The 25,237-nt window shown below is 40.3% G+C and overlaps 1 protein-coding gene across 1 annotated transcript in view; it reads left to right on the forward strand.

Moving 5' to 3' along the window:
• The window catches only part of LOC122791478, a 366,144-nt gene extending 342,349 nt beyond the window's left edge, over nt 1-23,795 (forward strand). Inside the window, exon 9 of the mRNA XM_044059220.1 lies at nt 22,879-23,795. Coding sequence (XP_043915155.1) covers nt 22,879-23,795 — 917 coding nt within the window. The remainder of the gene's footprint in view (nt 1-22,878) is intronic.
• Nucleotides 23,796-25,237: the final 1,442 nt, after the last annotated feature.

Here is a 25,237-nt window from a genome sequence, read left to right on the forward strand (position 1 = left end):
TGCAGTTAAAATGGTAATACAGATGTTGGAGTTTGGTGAGGAGTGTGAGAAAGTATTGTGTTTTTTTGGAGTAGGAATGAGAGCATATGTGTTTAGTTCTGAATTGTTCCGTTATGTAGCTCTTGAATAATTGTGGGCAAATATTATTATAATGTGTGGTGTCTGTATATGAGAGTGCATAATGTAGTGTTATGCTACTAAGTTTAGGGATATTGCTAGAGTGATAACTTGTGGTGTTGTAAATAATTATGAGAAGACAGACTAGACTTAGTTGTGTGATAGTCATGGTTATAAAGTTTAAGTTGTTTCTAGGTGGGGGGGTCTGAATTGGAATTATAGGGTTGCACTATATGTGGGTGGTGAAGTAGTGTGGGTGATGTAAAAATGCCTAGTGGGAATGAGAGTGATTGGGAGTATTTTGTGTGGAGCAAGTTGGTGTGGTATAATGTGATATGACTAGAGGAGCTGTGATTGGTGGAGGTGATGTGAAGGTGAGCTGTGGGTGTGGCTGTGATTACTATAAATGTAGAGGTAGTGGGGGCAGGAGGGAATAGGGGGCAGGGCAGGGGAGCGGAGATAGCCCGAGCATTAGTGAGGGTGAACAGAGCGGGGCAGAGCCAACCAAGACAAGAGAAAAAAGTAAGTATTACTTTACAAATCTGAACACTTTAAACAAACTCCTGAGGTCTAATGGCTTACCGGCAAGCAGAATGTAATGGCTGAAGAGCACTTGTGTCCTGGTGGGAGACTAGAAATTTAAAGATGGCTCCATGCTCAGCAGGATTCTAATATAGACTTTGTATTGGGGGAGGGAGCTAGCACAAGGGGTGGAATGCAAAGAAACCAGAGAGGCAATCAGTGGAAATCAGTGAAGGCCTCAGAGGGGGAAGTAATAATTCAAACTACCTGGAAAGTGAAGGAGAGAAGAGACAGCAAAGTTTATTAAGGTTGGGAGTGTGTCTTCACATTGACTTGTTGATTAGTAACCAGTTTGTGCATAGATTAGAGTAGGGAGATACATTAGCAATGAAGGGGAATGTATTGAGAAGCAAATAAACAGGTGGGCCTCCAAGTGATACAAACTAGGGCTGCTTGATGGTTAATTTAGTCACAGGGATGTGAATTAAATATATACTGTCTATTGGACAATTAGGATTACTGTACTAGCAGGGGGTGGGGAGGACACAAGGCTACAACAGTCAGTTTTATTGGCAAGCTGAGAACTACTAAGAAATACTGCTAATGTAATAGCTTCACTCTCATAAAACATACAAGTAGAATGCCTGGGTGGACTGACTCTGCTCTTGAGGCTCAAAATTTATATCCTTGTTTAGGTTTGAGGCTCAAAATTTATATCCTTGTTTAGTTTGCAGTACTGATTCCTTCTTATACTGTATGGGTGGAGTGGTAGTCACAGACTGCATATTTGCTTGAGTGTGTTCCTGCTCTTGAGGCTCAAAATGTATATCCTTGTTTAGTTTGCAGTACTGATTCCTTCTTATACTGTATAGGTGGAGTGGTAGCCGCAGACTGCAGATTTGCTTGAGTGTGCTCGGCAAGCAGAATGTAATTGCTGAAGAGCACGTGTGTCCTGGTGGGAGACTAGAAATTTAAAGATGATAATAATATCTCAACTCAGGTTTCAGAAGTGTTCATTCATTTTCATACACAGGCCACCTCTTCCAAAAGTGCCACTACCTGACTGGCTACAACTCAGATAGTTAACTGAGATGAAGGGAAAGAAAATCAATATACTGTGAAATATTTCAGTTTGTTTCCTATGGAAACACAGACATACAAACAAACAGGGGCACACCTCACAAACCAGAACTGTGATCATTTAACTGTGAACATGTGATTATAAGGATGAGCTAACATTAAAAACAGTTACTGACTGAGCTCATCAGCTGAAAGAAATTATAGTTGTCTCTCTCCCCTTCTTTATCTCTTCTTATGTCTGACTTTTACACACACACACACACACACACACACACACACACACACACACACACACACACACACACACACACACACACACACATGCACACGCATGTGCATGCACAGACGCACATGTACACATGTTCAAACATACACATTTATATGGCATGCACATGCACTACCCTGACAAGCTAGAGCAAGAATCATTCAGTTCTGATCAAGCAACTGTAATGATAATTTAATTTCATGCACAGAATAGTCACTTTACAACTATGCACTTGTCTGACATTTGTCGCAATTAGGTATAAAAACATTATTTTTATCACACCCACACATATGTTTATTTACCCTCACAGACTGTTCTGAGCAAGGTAGATTAATGACAATAACAATTGTCATTGATACTTTTAACAGTTTGAATTATTTAATTCCACATTCAGACTACCTCCTAGTGTCAGTACTAAATACATTGTAAGTGGAAATACATCAGAGGCTTGACTGCTCTAAAGTAACCTGTTTGTTTAAATTTTTTATCTTTATTTTACTTTTTTATTTATTTTTGCAGAAGGAAACATTCATTGCTTATTATGTGCACACAATCCTCACTTACAATTTTTATTAAAAAAAAAATGGACACTTTTTTGCGGGCAGTGTGTGATGTTAACATTGCCCACATGTTTATATGATATGTTAACAATATTCTTTTAAACAGACCTTTATAGAAATAAATCCCAGCCCTCAGGACAAATGTATGCTGGTTACTGAAATTTACAAAGCACAGCCTGAACTGGACATATGCAATAGCATCAAGGGTTGATCTTAGGTGAATCACTTCCCTAGGGAAAAGGATCCACGTTGCTCTTCCCTGCTGCTTACTGCTCCCCTGAACACCTATAACCTGCCCCAGCCCACTCCTACCAAGTGCTGGTCTACTCACTCCATTAAGATTACTTTTTTCTACCTTTTCTCACACTTTGTCTTATTCTTGAACTTTTTCCTGCTAGAACTCCCTCACTCCTTACTAGGCAAGACTACATTTTGATAACTGTGTTGGAAATCATTTAGCCCCAGAAGTCATGAGGGACCTAGATGCTGTAAGGTGGATTTCAAAGTTTTTTTTTTTTTTTTTAAGAACTTCTTCATCCAATGATGACTTAAACAAAGGGAAGGAAATCAGACTTACACCACTACTTTGCTTTTTCCTGCATCCTTTTAACATACCTTAACTGTCCAAGACTATACTATCATAACTGCAGTGAAAATAACTAAATTAAGCTTGTAGTTTACCAGCCACTAAGCCTCAAGAAGCTCAGAGGTTATAAATGCTCTAAGGTATATTTTATAGCTTTTTTCCAACACTTTGATCCAGCTATGGCCTCAACAAAAATGTGAATAAGGAAAGAAAAAGTCAATCTTATTATTTGTATCTAAGGCTTAATGCAAAAGCTGGCAACATAGCAGTTCACAATAAACTGAGAAGACAAATGCTTGCAAAGATATATAAACCATCCTGGGGATTTAATAAAATCTGTGTAGGCATAGTGTAAGGCCTACATGGAAGGTACCGTGGCCGTTTATGTGGAACACCCTCTGCAGCATGCCTTGCATAATAATGAAGGTGCATTACTGAGGAAGATCCATATAACATGGTTACTGAATCAGTGTAGAGAGTGTGTTCCCATATCTGGAGATGAGTAACACACCCCCTGCACTGTCAAAGCATTGGATATCACTGTAGGCAACTGAAAAAAGTGAAAATAAATCTTTTTTTAATTGCATTTTTTTAAATGATTTTTTTTGTGTTTGCACAGCATGGCACAGCACACAGCCATGGACATATGCTAGACATCTAAAAATAGAAACTGGATACATTTAATTATAAATGCAAAAGTCAAGTTTAATCACAGCTGAATGTGTTTGAGTGGCACGCCACAGTGCTCAGTGGTTCTTAAATGTAGTGGAGAGTTATATATAAAAGTATAGCAGCAATCCACATGTCCATGCAGCTGAATGGTTAGAGTGACAGCCTTATGTGCAGTAGGTGGAGGGTTCAAATACCCAGGCATATTATTTTGCAAATACACATATATCAGAATTATTCCAAATTATGCTTAAATATTTTGTTTGATTAAACAGACAGGTTATTAAATTTATTTTGCAAATATATATTTATGAGAAGCACTATTAAATCCCTGACAAATTATTAAGCAGTTATGTTGCAAAAACACATTATGAGAAGTATTTTAAAACCCTTGATTGAATATTCTGTGCACGGACAAACATGTTATTAGGGATTTATGTTGACAATACACAATATGAAAATTATTTTTAAATCCCACTTTGGTGTGCCCAGCTAAGTTCTGCTAAGCACAGCTAAGCCTTGCCAAGCACTGCTTAACCAGTAATATTTTAGCAGTGCTTGGCTGGTTTGTGCATTGCTAACCAGTATGAAGCACTGCTAAGCAATGCCCATTTAAGCACTGCTCAGCCCAGTTAAGCTGGTTTGCACCGCTAAGCATTTCTCAGCATTGCCAGTTTATGCACTGCTCAGCTGAGCTCAGTGGGTTTGCACAGTGCTAAGCGAACCACCGCATTTTTAAAAATGGCCCAATGGGAGTAAAGGGTGGGAAAACAGTCTTATTTAAGTGCAACATGTGGGAATACAGCTATAACCTGTTGGAGTTTGAATGTGGCAGGAACTATGGCAAGAGTTGTAGAGAGTGTACACTTCTGGGCACAGTGTTGAGGCATTCTGGAGTCCAGGGTCATGGTTGGACTCCTTTTTAAATACCATGACATCCAGCTGCTGCAGGGCCAGTACCAGGGAGTGGAGTACAAGATGGAGGCCTGGGACCGACTGACAAGCAATCTCACCAGTGCAACTGGCACCCCCCACACAGGTGAGCAGGTACATTATGATTATGATGACCTAAAGCATTAAAAGGGGGATCTCTTGGCCACCTGAGTCCAAGATGCTCGAGACGGGAATTCCTCACAAGTTTGTAAGTATTGTTATTATTGTTTTACCAAAACCTACTCTGAATTTGTCATAGACATGTACACATAATGGTATGTTTCTCTCCCCACAGCTGCAGAGGAGAGAGCTCACAACCTAGAGGCCCATGCAGTGTCCCTGGTCAGGTTGCACTGTGATTGTGGTGAGTACAGATGGAACATGAAATCTATAGTCATATAAACAAGAATGAGTAAATTAGTAAGTGCTAGTAGGTATATTCAGTTTTAATTGTACTGCAATGAATATGATCATAGACCTGGACTGAAATAAGTGAGTAATGGCAGGTAAAATTCAATAAAGATGAAAGCATGAAACCTGATAATGTTGAGGAAATAAAGTTTCTACTACATTAATAATGTTAAGGAAATAAAGTTTCTACTGCATTAATGTGAAGGAAATAAAAGTTTCTACTGCATTAAGTGTGGAATTACAGCTGTATTGCAACACCTGCATTATATGAACTGCTCTATAATAAAGACTGGAAATATATAGCAATCACTGCATAATGTCACCCCTAATAAAGCTGTGCTGTGCAATATGTGTGTACTTTGGGCTGTTGGTCATGAAATCTAGTATTATATCTGCTGTGATGTAAACACACAAAGAATACCACTAAGTGAGTGAAGGTTAGCTAATGAGTATTCTGCTAAACAATAGATGTAGAGCTTTATTACAAGATATAATACATTATGATAGTTGTTCTGCACTATGATCTGAAGAAATAATAGGAATCTCCAGGGTATATTGTGTATGTCAGGATTGTCTTGTGTTAACCATTGCATTTCAGCTATATGCATTCCTGCCTTATGGTATACTGCTGCAGGCAAATATGAGAATATAATAGCTGTAGACTGCAACTTATATGGGTCAGATAGCACTCTGATATGGTTTGCACACATCACAGATATCCCCACCCACTAGGGGTTTATTGTCTATACCTGCATTTCATGTATTAATGCACAGTTCAACTACTGTCTCTTTCATGCATGAATCTCATGCATGTGTGTTCAAGTGTCCCTGCAGTCTTGTATAACACTTTACCTCTGTAACCAAGTCATATTTTGTTACCATGTGAGCTCTAGGCACATATCGGTCAATCAATGTGCAGCAGTGCCTCAGCAGCTCAGTTTGAGAAATGGTAGCTGTGATGTACATTTTGTCATACACAGACCATAGTTCAAATCCAGTGACAAGTACTACTAAATATTATAGAAGCAGTTATGTATTGTTAACATATGTTCTCCCCACAAGAATTACAGGTAAATAAATGGCTGTAGTAGCCATTAGAATGGGTTAATAATTTGTGTGTTCAGATATACCAGAGTGTTAACAGTATTGCTCAGTGATGTAGTAAGACTTCAGAAAATAAAGGCAACAAGTACCGTACTAATAAAAGTTAATACAATACGTAAAATATGTAATCTTGATATGGCTGTATGCCTGGTGTGTCTGTGAATGTCTGCTAATAGTCTAACCCCATGCCTGCCAAGGATGGTGTGATAGTTGTAAACTCTCTGTACTGTTCACGATACATGTCTCCCAAATGTCACTCTGTCATGGACTGTGATCACTGTTGCCTAATCAGTCAGTCACAAAATTATCATGGACATGAGTTACATCATTAGCACAGTCACACTACATCAGTCTACAGTACACCTTGGTAGTCATATATGTCTTCCTAACATTTAATAGCTCCCTGTAGTCGTGTACCTGTAAGTGTTACAGCTTGGCCCATACTGTCCGATGCTGATAGCTTGAGAGGTATGAACATGCTACAGAAGCTATAGGGCACTTGTATACATGAAGTAAGGGTAGACCTGTAAAGTACATAAGAGTACTGTTGGAAACAATATAGCCTATACTAGTATTAATGGACTCTATTTCTCTATACCTTACCCCTTATCTGCATCATTATTTATTATTGTTATACATCAGTTATGGTTTACTATTAACATCTGTTGTTCTCAAAATCTTATGTTGGGCCTTGTGTTTTATTATTGTTAAGTATTACAATGGTTGCATGTTAACATAACTTGTGGAATTACCTATATTGTTGGCCTTATGCTGTAACTGTTACTGACATGCTTTTACTCTACTGATTGTTATCTCACTTAGTGTTCTGTTCCATATGCTATGCAATGTGATGTTACTGGGTTATTTGCAACACTCCAGCATGCTGTTATAACTAATTAAATGTTTTGTTCATTACTAACCTATAACCTTTGAAATACCTCAACACCATAGCTCAACTGGGTAGGCTGCTTCCTGGTGATCTGCCTACCCTACCTCAGTTGGCTGTGGCACCTGATGCTGCCACCTACACTGGCCCTGCATACCTATGGGTGGAACCACCTATGGGGACAGGGTGTCTCCCCCCTGGGAGCAGGTGTGGAGGGGGGTTATCACCCAGCAACAGCTACCAGGGATGGTGCACAAGATCATGCACCATGACTACAAGGATGACCTGTGCCAGACTGAGGGCACATTGGCCAACCTGGAGGAACAAGGTGTCCCCGGTGACCAGCCCCCAGAACAACCACCTTCGACGCAGTGAAGGATTAGTGTTGACTGCCCATGGGTGGGAGCTCAGTCTCACTGCTGCCACCTGGGGGCACATTGTCCTCTGATTCCAAAACACCCTCCTCCTCCAAGGTGTTTACCCCATCATGTGTCACACATCACCCCTATATGATGTCTTGTCTGTTTGGAAATGCAACCTCTCCTAGGCAACTTACCTCCCCCACATGTACCTATATCCCTTCCCCAGCATTCCACTCTCCCCTTAAAAAAGGCCTCTGTCCCAAAAAAAATCATCCCATACGAAGCTCTCCATTTTGCACCTGCATCCAATTAATCATAACATGAATGAATCAACACAGTTATGTCACCCTCACCCCTTTCTCTGGGGTGTGAGGCTCCAAATGCTAAATTTACTACAACTTGCACAGCTGTTGCTGTAGAATAAATGGAGAGCTGTGGTCCTTTTCTATACCCATCCTCTGCATCCCTACCTGCCTTTCAGTATGTTTTCCCCCTGCTTGCCCCCATTTCACCACTTTCCTATCACCCCTTTTTTTCTTTTCTTTTTTTAAAATTAGCTCTTATAACAGGCCTAAAGCAGATGCCCCACGCTGACCCTTCAAGAGGAACCTTGACGATTTGATGGGGAGAGAAAATTGGTTTAAGCAAAGTGCAAACCCACTTAAAACTGCCTTAATCACCTTCTCTGTTCCTGACACTGTTAAGCACATCTGCAAAATAATCACTCCTGCCAAGTCTTAAAACCAAGACCCTGTTAACTACAGCATAGTGCATTAATCCACTAGGCCAATCAGCTCTGAAGTAAAACAACTGTTTCCATAAACATATCGTGAGTGCCAATGAGACACTGCTTGCACATATCATGTGAAAAGTGGCAGTGTACTTGGCACTAAGATGCAGATCTCAAACCAGTACATAGCTAAATAAATAATGATGGATGTACTTGAGGCCTGGGATAGCTGGTATAGCTGTAAACTGCACAGACTGTTGCAGAATGTCCACATTTGTGCCACCTACTTTTGGCACAGTTCTCACAAAACCTACTCTGTGTGCTGAAGTACTGGCAAGTTAGTAGAGACTGAGGTTAGAAAATCATGACAGGCAGTTCAGGGTTACATGCCATACCTGTCCGAACACACATGCTTATTGCAATTTTGTGTAACAGACTGTATGCATACACTTATATCTTGCAAATACACTTGCAGTAATATTGACTCAGTAGCTCAGTTTGTTAAATTCCTAACATGTTGTACATTTTGCCACCCACAGTCCTAGGTTTGAATCCAATGTGTTGCACTTCAATGACATGTTTGTGAATACAACAAATAATGACTGAGTCTTGCAATTTTAAGCAGAACAGGCTGCTGCTACAGTATTCACTGCTACCCATGTTAGCACATAAAAGGCCTTTAGGTAGGGACACACTGCACAAATATGTATAGGCTTCCTAAATGTCACATATCACTCTCTGAATGGCACTAGTACATAACATATGTACCTTAAGCATATGCCTCACCTGGACTGTTATGGTTACCCTGACCCTGGCTCTGCTGTAACAACAGAGCTGACACTGCTCCCTTACTGATACATACAGCTTTCTGTCTTCCAGTGTGTTCACACTCCCCAGCATGACTCCTGGGCAAAACACAGCAGTTGCAGCCTGCAATATATGGAGCAGTATATTCAGCTACATGCTGCAGACCTGCCATACCTCACAACCCCCTATAACAAAGGATCCACATAACATCCATACATAAAGGGGAGGGGGTGGTCAAAGGTCAAATGGCAGGGACATGTGTCACAGTATTCCCCTACAAACATATACAGCTGATAGACCAGCAGCTACTGCAGCAGCAGGTATATCCTGATACATATGACGTATGACACTCACATCGGTATTCCCCTTACTGACCTCAAACCACACTGTTTAACACTGAACTGCCACATAATCAGAAAGTCATTTCACAATTGTCAAATATAGCATGCAAATCTGTGGACATACCACATAAATCAAAACAGTGGGCAGTATTTGTACCTACCCTCTGCAATGCTGTAGTCTCCATAACTCAATAATATCCATCTCACAGACTAGGGAAGGGGCCAAGGCCTACATGAAGACCATAAATATGGTACTTTTGTGCCATGCCATTGGCTAATGAAAGTGGAGCCCAGCTGTTCTAGATGCAATTAGCAAGTCTGTGACATGGACTGGTAAACAGGCAATCACCTGTTAATGAGCATTACCTACAAAAGGCAAGCAGCTGACTATGGTAAACAGGTCTGTGACTTGCTTTACCAAGACAGACTGTGATTTCAGAAGCATTTTCCCTCAGGATTCCTGCAGAAAAAGGAGTACAGCATGCTACCAGATATGTACTAGAACTCCCCATTTAATGAGACGCACATGGGAGGATGTAGTTATGGGGAATAGGGATTAGAACAGTAGGTCTGTAGTACATCTCTGGGAATGACATGTTAGTTACAGTCTACTGTCCAGCAAATACAGGCATGCTGTTCAACTTTGTCTGCTTTGATGTAAATCACACCTCTGGTCCTCTCACTCCCTCCTACAATGGTTGGCTCCTGTATGAATGCTACTGGATGGTCTGTTAGACAATAGTGACAGTACATAATTGTGAACACAGCTGGCATATCACATGATGTACTGTCATTCAGCTCCTCTCAATCTGAGAATGTCACACAGGAATACTTCAAACATTGTACAGGTGTCCTTGATTGTTCCTGATGTACTCTGGCTAGGTACTGTTTAGTCGGCATTCATATCTCATCGCTTGAGAGCTATGGGCAGCATACCTGGTGACCCTCTACAGTAGGACTTCAAGTCATAGCCAGTAGCAGTGGGGGACACAGCCCGACCTCAGCAACAGATTGTACATATTGTTCATACAAAGTAAGGGAATGAAGACAGTAACATATATCACCGTAGCATAACTGTTTTCTGATGGTTCTTGTGTGTGACAGCCAGATTCTCCACATTCTGAGATCAACCATTAAGTATTGTCCAACCATTTTCCAGACATCCACATGTGTCCGGCAAAGGATCCATATATATCAGGCACACATGCACATTCCACAAACATCTGTGTACTGCAGAGGTTGGATACCTACAGGAAAGATACCCTACAGCATGTTTTCAGTGCTGTCTGTCATTGTGTCACATGGATGTTGCTGGACTATCCCCATATACTTGTAGTAACACTCACCTATTTGACTGACAGTGGTTGTATGACTTGGTACAGGGACATTGCCCATAGGGGACACAACACAGTAGAATGCATTGATAGGAGTGAAGACATACAGCACACTCCTTCACAGCACACAGGAACATAACCAATATTGCCACTGTGTTTCTGATAGCCACATGCATACTGTGTTGATAGATGGCGGCGTATAATGTTGGAGTTAGCAGAGCATAGTACAGGCCAATTTGGATGTGCAGGGTGTGTGCATAATGGAGAGCAATGTATGTGGTCCTGTGATGTGTTCTCCTCTTCTTGTCTTTCAGAAAGGATGTATAGAGCGAGGTATTTGCCATTTTCAGTTGCAGAAAATTATGTGATCCTGGATGGCCTCAGACTGCATCACAATATACTGCTGTCCAGGAGTCACCAGAATTGTGAGCAACATGCTGCTCTGTGGGCTGACCTCCTCACAGCAGTAACCTAAGTAGGGCTACAGGAAAGAAGCTATGAGCAGGTATGACATTGGGTGACAAATATGATAAATGCTGCATGGGAAAGGGCCACTGCTGTGTCCAGGGACCATGCTGCCACTGGTGGAGGGCCTGCAGCAGGACAACCACTCTCAGCCACAGAGAAATTCCTGGTGAACCTGGGATCAACCACCAGCTCCCAAGCGAACATCACCCCATACGTTGTGGAGGTGGGTGCCACAGTTTCCACAGCAGAGGACCATCCAGGTGAGCCTTCTGTGTTCATCAGTGTAATACTGTATCAGTCATTGTGGCAGCCTCTGTTCCCCAGTACACAGATGTCAGGTCAGTCTGCATTGAGAGGGTGTTCCTTGTAATGCACACTTTTGTGCACACATACTTAGAATGTCATTAATTTGGGCAGTATCACAGTTCTTACTGTACATGTTGATATACGCATATACTATCCAGTAGCAATGCCACATTTGGTTTTGCTGGCAATACCTTTCCCTCACATTTCCAAGTGTCAGGTGTGGCCAGAGTCTAATGTACTATAGCTGGTGAGTGCAAAACTAATATTTATGGCTTATATATATATATATATATATATATATATATATATATATATACACCCTAAGAATGTTAAGAGCTGCCATTTAGCTGTAGACACAACTGATATGCTTAGCCAAAGTACAATACTTGTATCTTCAGTTTTTGAGGGGTTAACTGATATGCATTGAATTGGCAATCACAGTAGTGCATTTGCAGGAGCTGTAACATTTTTGAATTTACTTTCATGAAGCTTTGTGCAGTCTGCTATAAAGGGGTCAATAGTATGGTAAAGATGGGTGCACTGTGCTTTAGGTGTAGGTCTATCACATACACTGACAGATCACTTATCTCACAGGTGTTTAGTAGTGGCAACATTAACCTAATATAGCTGCAGTGCATGTCATAAAAGGCCTGTCTTGTCTGTGTATGTTGTAGTCTGCTTGTATGCTGAGCATGGGATCAGAAATATGATGTTTTATGTGTAATGCAGTTGTGGCACCTCACCTGTGTGTGTGTGTGTGTGTGTGTGTGTGTGTGTGTGTGTGTGTGTGTGTGTGTGTGTGTGTGTGTGTGTGTGTGTGTGTGTGTGTGTGTGTGTGTGTGTGTGAATCTCCAGACATAATAGTGCAGATATTAATGTACTTATGATGTCTTCCTCCTCACAGGTGACTGTGGGGGTTGGACTGTGCCCCCCCTCACAACCTGATGTCAGTGTCTCATTGGACTCTGATGATTATGGTGGACATAGTGAGGCATAGGTGGGGTTTTGGGGGCTGAATCTATCTCATGGGTTGATTACCCACTTCCTCCCCCATTGTCCCTACTCACAGTCATTATGCTCACATACCCTGTCTCCTGCAGCCACAGATATTGGACAGTCAGAGTGTGGTGGCATTGAACAGGAGAGTGTGGCAACTATGGCATCAGTGAGTGTAGACACTAGTCATAGCCAGAGAGCTGGTGAGGTCCCGCACAGGCAGGTTGACAGGGGTGCTCGAAGGAGGACTGCTGCCCATCCACCTCCTGCCACAGGTGTCTCATCACAAGTGAATTGATGCATTTTTTTGGTCCATCATGAAGGTACAGGCATGTTCTGAGCCCAACACCAAATGGATGGTCAGGATCATGGATGCATCACTTTCTGACATCTGTGACGTCATCCACCACATTGGTGATGCCATGTATCATTTCACTGATGTAGTGGACAGATGGTGGGGTGAGACATTGTCAGTCCTTGACTGCACATTGTCTGTGCTAGAACATGTGGTGGGAGTAGGGTGTCATACATGTGGCCATAGGTCAGCCACAACATCTGCTGAGAGTTCACATGGCCATGTGCACTCACACTCCTGTAGTGGCAGTACCTTGTGCACTACAGAAGGGAGGGTGCTGTCCACACCATGACATGGCAGGCCATAGGCATGAGGTCTTGGACAGTCCCATGAGGGACACAGCCCCAGAAGACACAAGTCACCATCAATGAATAGTACCACATCTGACCCTGGGCATGGTGGTGCCAGTGCCACTACTGGCAGTGCCAGATCCCATGTTCATGGCCAGAGATGGTGAACTGTACATTCTGCCATGTACAGTCCACAGCTGTCCATCATACCCTCATGTAGGGCTAGTACATAGCTTGATTTTGTAAATGCCCACATTCACACATCATTGTCACATGCAGGATACAAACAGACACACATGGCACCTCTTCATGCCCCAACTGAACAGCACACCTTCCTGACTCACACACACAATGTCTACTGTTTGGCACAGCATAGGCCTGTGGCACCCCCACACCACACTCTGTGCATGTGATAATACCTGTGCCACATCCCTGCCATCCATACCATTGATGCAGGGACATGCAAATATATGTCTGATGCCAGGGTGACTATAGTACATTACACAATAGTTTGTAGTGCCGTAGTTTTATGCCATGAAAGGTGTTATATGCTGACATGCGTCATGAATACACATCAAAGTGTTAGTATGTTTGTTCCATGATGTTAGATTAGTGGTAGTGTTTCTGACTGACAGGTGTCTCTTGGAACCTTTTAATGTTTCTGTTCCAGGGGTCTGAGTGGCTAAACTGTGGGGACCTGCTTCCAATACATTGGCTCAGGATGGAATGGTGACAATGCAGAAATGGGACATCGGCAAGGTACGACTGTATATGTGCATGGATTCCTAGGTGCATATGTGTAAAACAGTGTGTCAGGGACAATGAGGGCAGACAGCGTAGTCCTGTGTGCATAAACCCGTGAGAAGGCATGCTACTTATCACCTGGGTGTTCGGTACCTAGAAATGTAGGTGGTGGCAGATAGCATTTATGCCTAAGTAGATGTGGGTTATTTAGAGCCAGCAGCTATTCAAAGGGCCTTAAATGCATAAGCATTGCACACACACACACACACACACACACACACACACACACACACACACACACACACACACACACACACACACACACACACTGCTGTAAAGGGATACGCTTACACACACTCACAGAGTTGCCACTGTTGAGATTAAAACCCTTAACTATCAAGTTATATATACTACAGTGCTACGTACTTATCACATGCGCCATGGAGCTTTTCTCTTTTAAGAGTGTTTGCCAGTGCTTCTAAGGTGGATGACATCAGCGGGCCCTGTAAAGGAGGCCCATAGGGGGTTAAGAGGTAGCCACAGGGCCTTAAAATGTATAACCATTGCACACACAGAGGGAAGACAGACACACTGCTGCAAAGGGATATGCTTACACAAATTCATAGTTGCTAGTGTTGAGATTAGAGCCCATACCTATCTAGTTGTAAACACTATAGTGCTATGCACTTATCACATGCTCCATGGAGCTTTTCTGCTTGGAGAGTGTCTGCAGTGCTTCTAAGGTGGATTACATCAGCAGGCCCTGTAATGGAGGCCCATGGGCTGTTGACAAGTAGCCACAGGCCCTTAAAATGTATAACCATTGCACGCACATAGGCAAGACATTGCTTTAAGGGGATATGCTTACACACACACACACACACACACACACACACACACACACACACACACACACACACACACACACACACACACACAAAGCTGCTATTGTTGAGATTAGAACTCCTACCTATGCTAAAATGCTATGTACTATATCAGTGTGCACCCAGTGTTTGTTTTTTGAGAGTGTCTGCCAGTGTGTTACAGCTGTTAAAGTGGATGACATCAGTACACACACACCGTGGCTGATGTGAAAATTAGAACCCCTACCTACTATTACACATTACAGCTCACAGTGCTAGTTGCATGCATCACCGGTTACAATTGGCATATGAATGGCTGCAGTACTACATCCCTCTACAACTTTGTGTGTGTCTCTCTCTCTCTCTCTCTATATATATATATATATATATATATATATATATATATATATATATATATATATATATATATATCTATATATATGTGTGTATCTCTCTCTCTCTCTCTCTATATATATATATATATATATATATATATATATATATATATATATATATATATATATATATATATATATATATATATATATACATATATATATATATATATATATATATCTATATATATATATATATATATATATATATATATATATATATATATATATATATATATATAACTCTATATACTGTATCTATATATATATATATATATATATATATATATATATATATATATATATATATAAAATTAACCTCACTCAAAAAAAATGAACAAAGAGAAGAAATTTTTACTAAGAAATGAACTTCGTGACAATAACAGCATTCAAAAAATAGTAAATCACACCAACAGCTCTTGTAGTACTTTAGCGCTTTCATCTTATTTATTATCAAGACTTTCATAACTATGAGCAACTATTTTCACTTCCTTTAAATACATTAGTTCTAGCAGGCCATTTAAATTAACAACAGTTCCTTTGCAATAGTAAAGTGCGAACAGGCAGGGTGCTGTGTGCCTTTTCATTAACATTACAATCGCAGTTACATAAGGTAAATTGGTCAGCAGTAATAGCCTTATGGTGCCATTTGCATACTAATAGGGATCGTGTGCAAAAAGGGATTGTGTGCAAAAAAGGGATTGTGTGCAAAAAGGGATTGTGTGCAAAAGCAAAACTAACTAACTAAATAAATAAATAAATTAAAAATATGGGGGAACCGGGAAGGATGAGAGTCATGCTGTGATAATTCTAATATACACACATAACTTATGAGTCCCTGCCTCCAAAGGTAAGTAAAGAAGTGCACGGAGAAAGGTGGAGGAGTCAGGTAGAGAGTCCTACTATGCTTGGGTATCAGTGTGTGTGTAGAGAAATGTGTGGGTATGCCACCTCATGGGGAAGTGGGAGGAATGCGGTGTGGACTTGAGGGGAGGCTGTTAGGGGGCCACCCATGACAAGGAGTGTGGAGCTGGGGTTTAAAGGGTAGGAGAATATGAATAATAGAGTGTCCCAGAAGGCTGTCAGTGCGGATGGTATCACCCCTTGAAAGGCTGCATGAAAAGTGAGACCGGGGGGTTGTTGGTGGTTCAGCGGGGGCTAGCCTGGTCACTGGGAGCATGTGTGTAGGGGGTGGGGGGGCTCTCTCTCTGACTTTTGCCTTTTTTGACTGACTTTGCTTTTTTCAGGAAGTGAAAATGGTTGCTCATAGTTATGAAACATGTCTTTCTGAAGAAGTTTTGATACTAAATAAGACGAAAGCGCTAAAGTACTACAAGAGTTGGTGTGATTTACTATTTTTTGAATGCTGTTATTGTCATGAAGTTCATTTCTTAGTATATATATATATATATATATATATATATATATATATATATATATATATATATATATATATATATATATATATATATATATATATATATGTGTGTGTGTGTGTGTGTGTGTGTGTGTGTGTGTGTGCCACATACTGATAGATAAGGGTAATCATGTCTGATGGAGATAGGGAAAGGGAAACAAAGGTATACATAGCTGTCTCTATGGACAGAGGCATATTCACATCTCAGTTCTTTAGGCAGATGAGGCATCAGACATGGGCTGAAATTAGCTAAGTGTATCAACATGCTCAGTGTGACCATCAGTACTTACATGAGGCAAGACCTAACTGTACTCCAGTCCAGGATTTTATGTGCTGCAGCTAATTGGCTGCTGCACCTGATTTAACAGTCTAGCACCTCCCTGATATAATGCCCAAGGGATTTCCCGGCTGTGTGCTGACTGTAATATATGACTCATACATAGAGTGTCTACAGATTGTAATAGATTGTACAGGGTTTTGCATCATATGTCTGGTATGTTTTAAATAGCATTGTGATTTTCTGGTATATCAGTGGCATATCATATGCACTGAAGTTAGGAACTGCTGACAGACATTTGAGTTACTGAGTCCATACACAGCAGGGAACCCATGCTACTGCATGACCTGTTATTCTCTGCATTTTCTACATTTGTCTGGCCAATAGCTCATCCTTCTCCTTATATGGGTGCCTTTGCCCCACTCTTGTTCCTGGCTTTGTCCATAGTTCCTGCTATATGTAGTTGTAGGCATGCTGGGACTGGGGTACATGGTGTACCACCACACACACAGTGTTACAGACTTCACACTTCTGACTATACATGTTTTGTAGGATGTTCAGCATTCTGCCCCATATGTCTGCTCTGCTTCTCAGACAGTTTGTGTTGTTTTGGTAATATAGTACTACATGGTGCCCACTGACTTGTTGTAAGTACTGACACAGTTACGTGATGGCCTTTACATCCTGCTGCTACTCTGACTTGCTACAACTTGCTATTATACTACCCACCTTCTAGGCTACTCAGAGCTGTGTAGTGTCCATAGCTATGGCACTCTGTCCCTCCATTGTCTCTGGCTTTGTCTATTTTTCTTGCAGTAACAAATAGTGACATATGTACAGTCTGTGGGAATGTTTAATTCCTGACACTATCAAGCTCAGACGTGCATAACAGTTTGACCCCCTGAATATTGTGGAAATGGAACATGTTGCCAGGTTGTTTGGGACAGACAGCCCTGGGATTGTGTGGTCTGCTGCTATAACCTTTAAAACTTTCTATTACTGCAGTTGCATGGGAAGACTGCTGTGTTGGGGGTAGGGTCTCTAGCAGTGACAGTCATGTGTCTGTCCTATGCCCATGCTGTTTGTCATTTCCCTCGCATACTGCAGTGGGTTTTGCTGCCTTGTGGCCTACTGCATATTATGGGGCAGCCAGTATTGGACAGAGAGTTCCTGTTGTCCCACACAGCTGTTAGTTGCTGTGGGTAACCCAGTAGCCCACTGTATTCCCTTGCATACATGCATCAGGTCCATACATATGCTTGCATACTCTAGTAACCCAGACATTTGTTGTAAAGGAGAGTGACATACCTTGTGAATGCAGCAGTTGGGATAACAGTGCTTCAGTGCTGACTCTGTCAGATGCACACAGTACACAGCCAATACATGGCAAGGTACAGGTTGTGTGGTGTGGCTGGCATCCTTTTTACTATGTATGTGATTCAGAGTGAGGTGTCAGTCCCTAGGATCCTAGGTTGTCAGTGCATGTACTATGAGTTGGCTCTTTGCCAAGGTCAGGGCATACTAGGCACATCTATGTCTGCTTACAGGGACAGGCTCAGGTGGTTCCTCCTCTAAGTCCCCCTGTGGGTGTGGCTGTGGGGACCTTGGCAGAGGTGGGGGGCTGTGTGTCCCTTTCCTGTGATGATACTGCTGCAACTGTTTCCATAGGATCATATTATATAGCATGGTACATACTGTGAACATCTGTGTACATGTGGCTGGAGAGTATTGCAGGGGTCCACCTGATATACTGAGGCAGCACAACCATGAATTGAGCAGCCCAAACACATGCTCTATGATGTTCCTAATTTGTACATGTACCTCATTATGGTGTTCTTCAGTAGGTGTGTGTGCATTTCTGATGGGTGTCATCATCCAGTGTGTAGCCAGCATCCCCCAGTAGATGGCTGTATAGGATGCACCCCAAGGCAAACATTTGGTACAGCTGTGATGGGTGCCAGATATGAGAGTCATGATAACTGCCATGGCTGCCATCACACACACACACTCATGATAATGCCCTGGGCCTTGCACACAACCTGGCAGCTGATGGAGTGATAACCCTTGCGGTTGATGTAGGCTATACACTCCTCAATGGGCGGTGCTTTGATGTGTACATGAGTGCAGTCTATAGCATCCAGTACCTCAGATTAGTGTGCTACACAGTAAAAGAGATGCATACTGCTGCTCCTCTCCTCAGGGGTCCGGGGTAAATGAATGTGCTCACTGGTATGGATATGCATAGCAGCCAGGAACTGGTAGAGTAACCTGGATGCAGATACCCGTGGGACCCCAATCATGTCCCCAGTTGGTATTTGAAAAGTACCTGTAGCTAGTATTCTAAGGACTATGCATACCTTTGTTTCCATGGGATGTGTTCCCCTTGATTGGCTCCAGGTCTGAATTGAGGGTGGCAGAGCTTGGTGAGTTCTTTTAGTATGTTCCTGTCCACCCTGTAGTGCTCTACAATCACCAGCTCATGTAGCTCCTGGAAGGTTACCCTGGGCCTGAAAACTCTTCTCCTTCTCAATCTAGGCCTATTGTCAGCATCAGCACTGACCTCACCCTCTAGGTCATACAGATGTACCAGAGCAGCAGCAGTCCCTAGCATTCTGTCAGTTAAAATTCCTAAGTAAGTATTCCAATGGTGCAAAGTAGATGGGAAAAATCAGATTGAAGGATATATGCATACTTTATAGTGGTGTGCTGCAGATGCAGCCTGTGTGATTGGCTAACTATGATGCATTCCACCTGCCAGGTATACCACTGAAGGGTTTGAATGATCCAGTGTCAGTGGAACAAGGCTTATCAGTCATTTAGATATACATGATTGGCTTTATCAGGGTTTTTCCTTTTTTCTCTCTTTTTTTTTTATCCTTTCCCTGCTAACCACTATGGTGTAGCAAAGCAAACCTGTGGCACTGCTGTAAACACTGCTCAGCAGTCTGGACACACCCCCATGCAAGGGCATGCTCAGCATAGCTTAAACCATCTAAAACATACGTGCCACAGTTTGAGCTTAGCAGCATTAGACAACCCCCTATGCTTAGCAGAGCTGAGTGACATGCAAACTGGCACTGTTGAGCTCCAATCCACTTCAACTTATAGTGACACGCCCCCTTTTAATATCAGCTACCTGTTATACTGACACCAACACAGTTCTGTGCCTACACAGGTTTTATCTGTGGATACAGTGGCCCATTTTTTGCTATTCCGTAACCCCAGCTCATTTGCATACAGATCCTTGCAAATAACTTGGATACTTCATTATTCCAGTGCCTACTTCCTGAGCAACCACTGATATCTACCATTGTACATAATGCATGCAGGACACTATAATGCATTATTTTCACATATGTCTTATTTTTAGTTTTTAAACATTTTAATTTTTTTTTTGTTTGCATAATGGCATGTTTGTACGTTGCTGCGTGCCGCACAAATGTTAATATGGGCATTAAAAAACTATTATGTTATATTATTTTGCATTCGTTTTTGGACTCACAAGTCATAGTTTTGCAAATATCTGTGTTTATAATGACATTTCTGACTTTCTACTTGGGCTTTTACAGCCCCGGTTCAATTTTTACATTTCTGTACACTGATATTTTCCATGTACAATTCTGACTCCAACATGGCTTCTGCATGGATACCTATCTGCTTCCTGGATCACTAACCAGCCTCATGTGCATGCATTTCACCTGTTTATGAGCTAATTTGCATGCCATGGACACTTCCGTGTCTGCACACTTGTGCATGCCCCTCTGCTCTGTTTACTGGATCGCATGGCTGCTGGTATTCATGTTAGATCCATGCCACTCTGCCTACATGGAAAATCACTCCATGTTGGCGTTATTGAATTCCTATAGATATATATATATATATATATATATATATATATATATATATATATATTTACAAACAGTGTGCACCTTACTCCTACCCTCAAATAATCAAAAGACAAAAAGACAGCTACAATCTGTGTACCTCTCTAATATCAGACTTGGATACATCTGAAAAAAAAAAACAGAACATGACATATTTCAACCTAATAATGTTATATAATTTCTGTCTGTCTGGGAAAATTTTGAAAACATTAAAAGTACTAACTTGAAAAGTTGATAGAATAAGAGAATGAGAGTTAACATGCATTTTACGTAAAGTCCATAACACTCTTTATTGTCATTATTTTCTACCAAAATCAGCAGTTTTAGAAGACATTAGTAGGGAGAGAACAATATTTTAGGCCAAAATCAAGGAGAGCTGAGAGGTTTGTGTTCATGTACTGCATTTCAAATCTGTACCATGAAAACAGTACCCACACATTAAAGTATTCCAAGTTGTTTCACATAAATCACATTACTCAGGCAAAGCCAGAATAATGAAGAAGCAACAGCAAGCAGCTAGTCATTTCTTCCACAGACAACCCTAAGAATTGCAGCAACTTCGTCTTTGCATCTATCACATAAGTAGTCCATTGTACATCACACAAATGCACACTATCCCTGCAAAGCCAGACAGTGACTGTTTAAAATGAGCAATCGATAAGAGGATACATTACTTTTAACAAACAGCTCCCACCCTGCTCCACAGCTATAGCCACTTCTTTTTATAGCTTAGACATCTGAAATAAAAAACATTGGCCCTCTATTACATTTCATTTTTTCCCATGGATACAGTAGCCATACACACATTATAGTATTCGAGGTCGCTACACATAAATCACAGTACTCTTACAAAGTCAGAATATTGAGCAAAGGATAGTCAGTTTGTTATATTTATCCACAGACAGGCCAGCATTTTTAGACCTTGCTGTCAAATCTGCTTAATTATTAGAACAAGTTTTGCATCAATATGCATTTTTTGAGGAATATAATGCATGGAATTCCTATGATTGGCATTTTTGAATGACTATAATACTCAGTGGTTTACCAAAAAAAAAAAGAAATAAAAATTCAAGGATATCTTAGGTAGGATTAGCAAGCTGTGTTAATTTTTGGTTTCCCTCCGGCAACATTATTAAAAAAAACAAAATCTTATCTTACAGCTTTCTCTTCATGCTACAGATTAGTTCTGCAGAATTTTAAATTTATTGACTTCTTGATCTTCCTGACTCTCAGTCTACCTAGACAATGAACTAGGTGAATCATGGGCAGGATGGGACAGGAGGTCAGCAAATCAAATGTCCACATTTACAAACAATTCCTCCTTTACTATGGCACTGCAGCTGTTGCATGTATGGAATAAGACTGAAAATTGTCAGAAATGACGTGCTTTCTCCAGGAAAACAATTTCATACAAGTTCAAATTCAAACAAATAAGGGTGCTGCCTGACATGTATTTAGTTAGCTAGTTATTTTCTTTAAGTAAAAAGAATCGCATTTCTCCAGTTAACAAAAATAAATAAATAAATACTGGATGAGTGCCCCTCCAAGAGTAACAAGAGCATAGCACTACCCAGCCATCTAATTCATCTGTCCAGAAGGCTGACTATGAGTGACATCCCTTGCATCTACACAAATGATGTCAGTGCTTATGCTACATATTGCCAGGCCATGGATTGGCTAGTAATGAATTTCTACTATGAGCTAGAGAGAGAAACAGGAAATAGAGTCCTTATGTACAGGAACCATTATACTTCTTGGTTAATTTGGGATCTTTTTTTTTTTCCTTTTAAATTTTATATTAATAATTACTTTAATGCATTAATTATAGTAATGAAATATTTACTTATCTATCATTTTGCAAGTTTGAAGTGCTCTACCTTAATTGTAAAATCTCATTTTTTTTATGATTTTAAAATAAAAAATAAGAAATGCAAGAAAACCAACACATCTATGTTTCTGATATTCCAGCAGATTCATCAAGTACCAGCATAACTTATCAACTTAATTAAAGGGGTTAAAGCTAGAAGACTGAACATAACATGACTGGATGTTTGGCTACCTGAAATGCCGTTAAGACACAATTTGCTGTTTATTTATAAGAAATATTATTTTAGAATATATTTAAATTAATTTTAATGTTTTAATTTTTTGTTTTTATTATTATACTTTTATTTAGATTCGACCCAATGCATACAATGCTCTGAGGATTATTGGCCTAATGAAAAGCAAACTGTATGTATACCAAAAACTGTGGAGTTTCTCTCATACCAAGAAACCCTTGGAACTGCATTGGCAGCCATCATAGTTATGTGTTCCTTCCTTCCGTGTGGTGTGCTGCTTTTATTTCTCAAATATCGAGATACCCCAATTGTAAAAGCTAACAATCGGGAACTCAGTTACAATCTGCTTTTAGCACTGTCATTGTGTTTTCTCTGTTCATTGATTTTTATTGGACAACCAAATCAAACAACATGCCTTTTGCGGCAAATTGCTTTTGGTATAGTGTTTGTGCTCTGTGTCTCCTGTGTGCTTGCAAAAACTATTATGGTGGTTATAGCTTTCAAGGCAACAAACCCAAATAGTAAGCTAAGAATGTGGGTTGGTTCTAAACTGTCAAAAAGCATAGTGGTTGTATGTACATCAGTACAGTTGCTTGTGTGCATATCTTGGTTGTGTAGTTGTCCACCATTTCCACAAAACAACATGATGTCCCAGAAAGGAGTGATAATAATTGAGTGTAATGAAGGGTCTCTGGTGTTCTTCTGGTCAGTGTTGGGATATATGGGCTGTTTAGCTTTCCTGTGTTTCATAGTTGCATTCTTTGCTCGAAACTTACCTGATAGTTTTAATGAAGCAAAGTTCATTACATTTAGCATGCTAGTTTTTGTCAGTGTCTGGCTGGCTTTTATTCCAGCTTATCTTACCTCTAAAGGAAGATACATGGTAATGATGGAAGTAATAGCCATACTGTTTTCGAGTTTGGGTTTACTTTTTTGCATATTTTTTCCTAAATGTTATATAATTATTCTTAAACCAGAAATGAACACCAAAGATTATTTAACAGGTAAAGCAAATCTGAAACCTGTGAAATGACCTAGAATTATTCAGCTATACTTTACAGAATTGCAAAGGTGGTGTCATGTTCATCTTTAACAGAGTAAGATGCACTAAATAGGCATACACAAAAATAATATTAATTCAGACTGCTAACACCAAAAACTGCTTTGGCTGTCTGATAAAGTAGTTTGTTAGCATTGTCCATATGAATAGCAATGAAATTAATAAGATAAGAACTAATGAGTCACCTCCAAAACAAACTCATGCACATTGTATCTTACTTTGGTGAAAAATAAGAAATAAAAGCAAATATATAAAAATAGTTACATAAGTTATACTTGAATCTTTTTGTATTTTTTGAATTTTTATGTTTTTGTGAAAAGATAAGTTACTTTATTTGATTGCTGCTGTAGATATCCAAATAATGTTTTCAGATATGCAACTTTACTCAGAATATTTAGCAAAAACAAAGTTTAAAATACTTGACAATCATGTTGCAGGTAACTACTAAAGGAAAAGTATGTAATGTACATGTATGTGTTTGCATGCGTGTGAGTGTGTGTGTGTGTGTGTGTGTGTGTGTGTGTGTGTGTGTGTGTGTGTGTGTGTGTGTGTGTGTGTGTGTGTGTGTGTGTGTGTGTGTGTGTGTGTGTGTGTGTGTGTGTGTGTGTGTGTGTGTGTGTAAGAACAAACTGAAAAGGCCATGTTTCTGTATGCTGTTTAGTTCTTTTTATTACAGCCTAGAAAATTATAAATTGAGATAAATGAATAAATGTAGCTGAATGCTATCATTGCATATGAAGCATGGAAAATGAGAATAGCTAAGCATAACCTGCCTCACCTACTCTGTCTACCTCCTTACCTCAAAAGTAAAGTGCATTTCCATCTATCTAATGTCACGCGCCTTTGTATGTCAGATTGAAGTTGATTTGAGTTTATTCAGTATGTTCTTAAGTCTTATTTCAGAAAATGATTCTGCAGCTTCCTCAGATAGAGTATTTATTTATGTGCATTTCCTGCATATCTGCATATTACAGTGTATACTCTAAAACAAAACTCCACCACGATGATGCAATCCTCATCCTGCAATGTATCATGTACATGTATTTACTTTTATGCCTTTAATAAAATCTCATTGCCATTGATGGAATTCTTATGTTGTAATATGTATAGCTCTGTAACAAAAGATAACATTGATAGAAGTGCTTTGCTGTAATGTATTTATGCGTCGACATTTGGATTGCAGATTAAAAGGGTCCTAGTACCAGTTAAGCTACATATTAAGTAAATAAATAAATAGCCACAGTGTAAGGCATACCATCATTACAAATTATTTCACACAAATGCAAATCAGTCTGATCCACCCACTGCCCATAATATGCAGTTTCCTGTCAGGATAAAAAATAAATTGTTTGTTACTTTCCAGAACATGCTGAGTGAACTGCAATGGTCACAACATTTTTTTATTCCAGTACTGT

This window comes from Protopterus annectens, chromosome 17.part0 (genome assembly GCF_019279795.1).
Source record: "Protopterus annectens isolate FY-2018-M chromosome 17.part0, PAN1.0, whole genome shotgun sequence".
Taxonomy (NCBI): Eukaryota; Metazoa; Chordata; order Ceratodontiformes; family Protopteridae; genus Protopterus; species Protopterus annectens.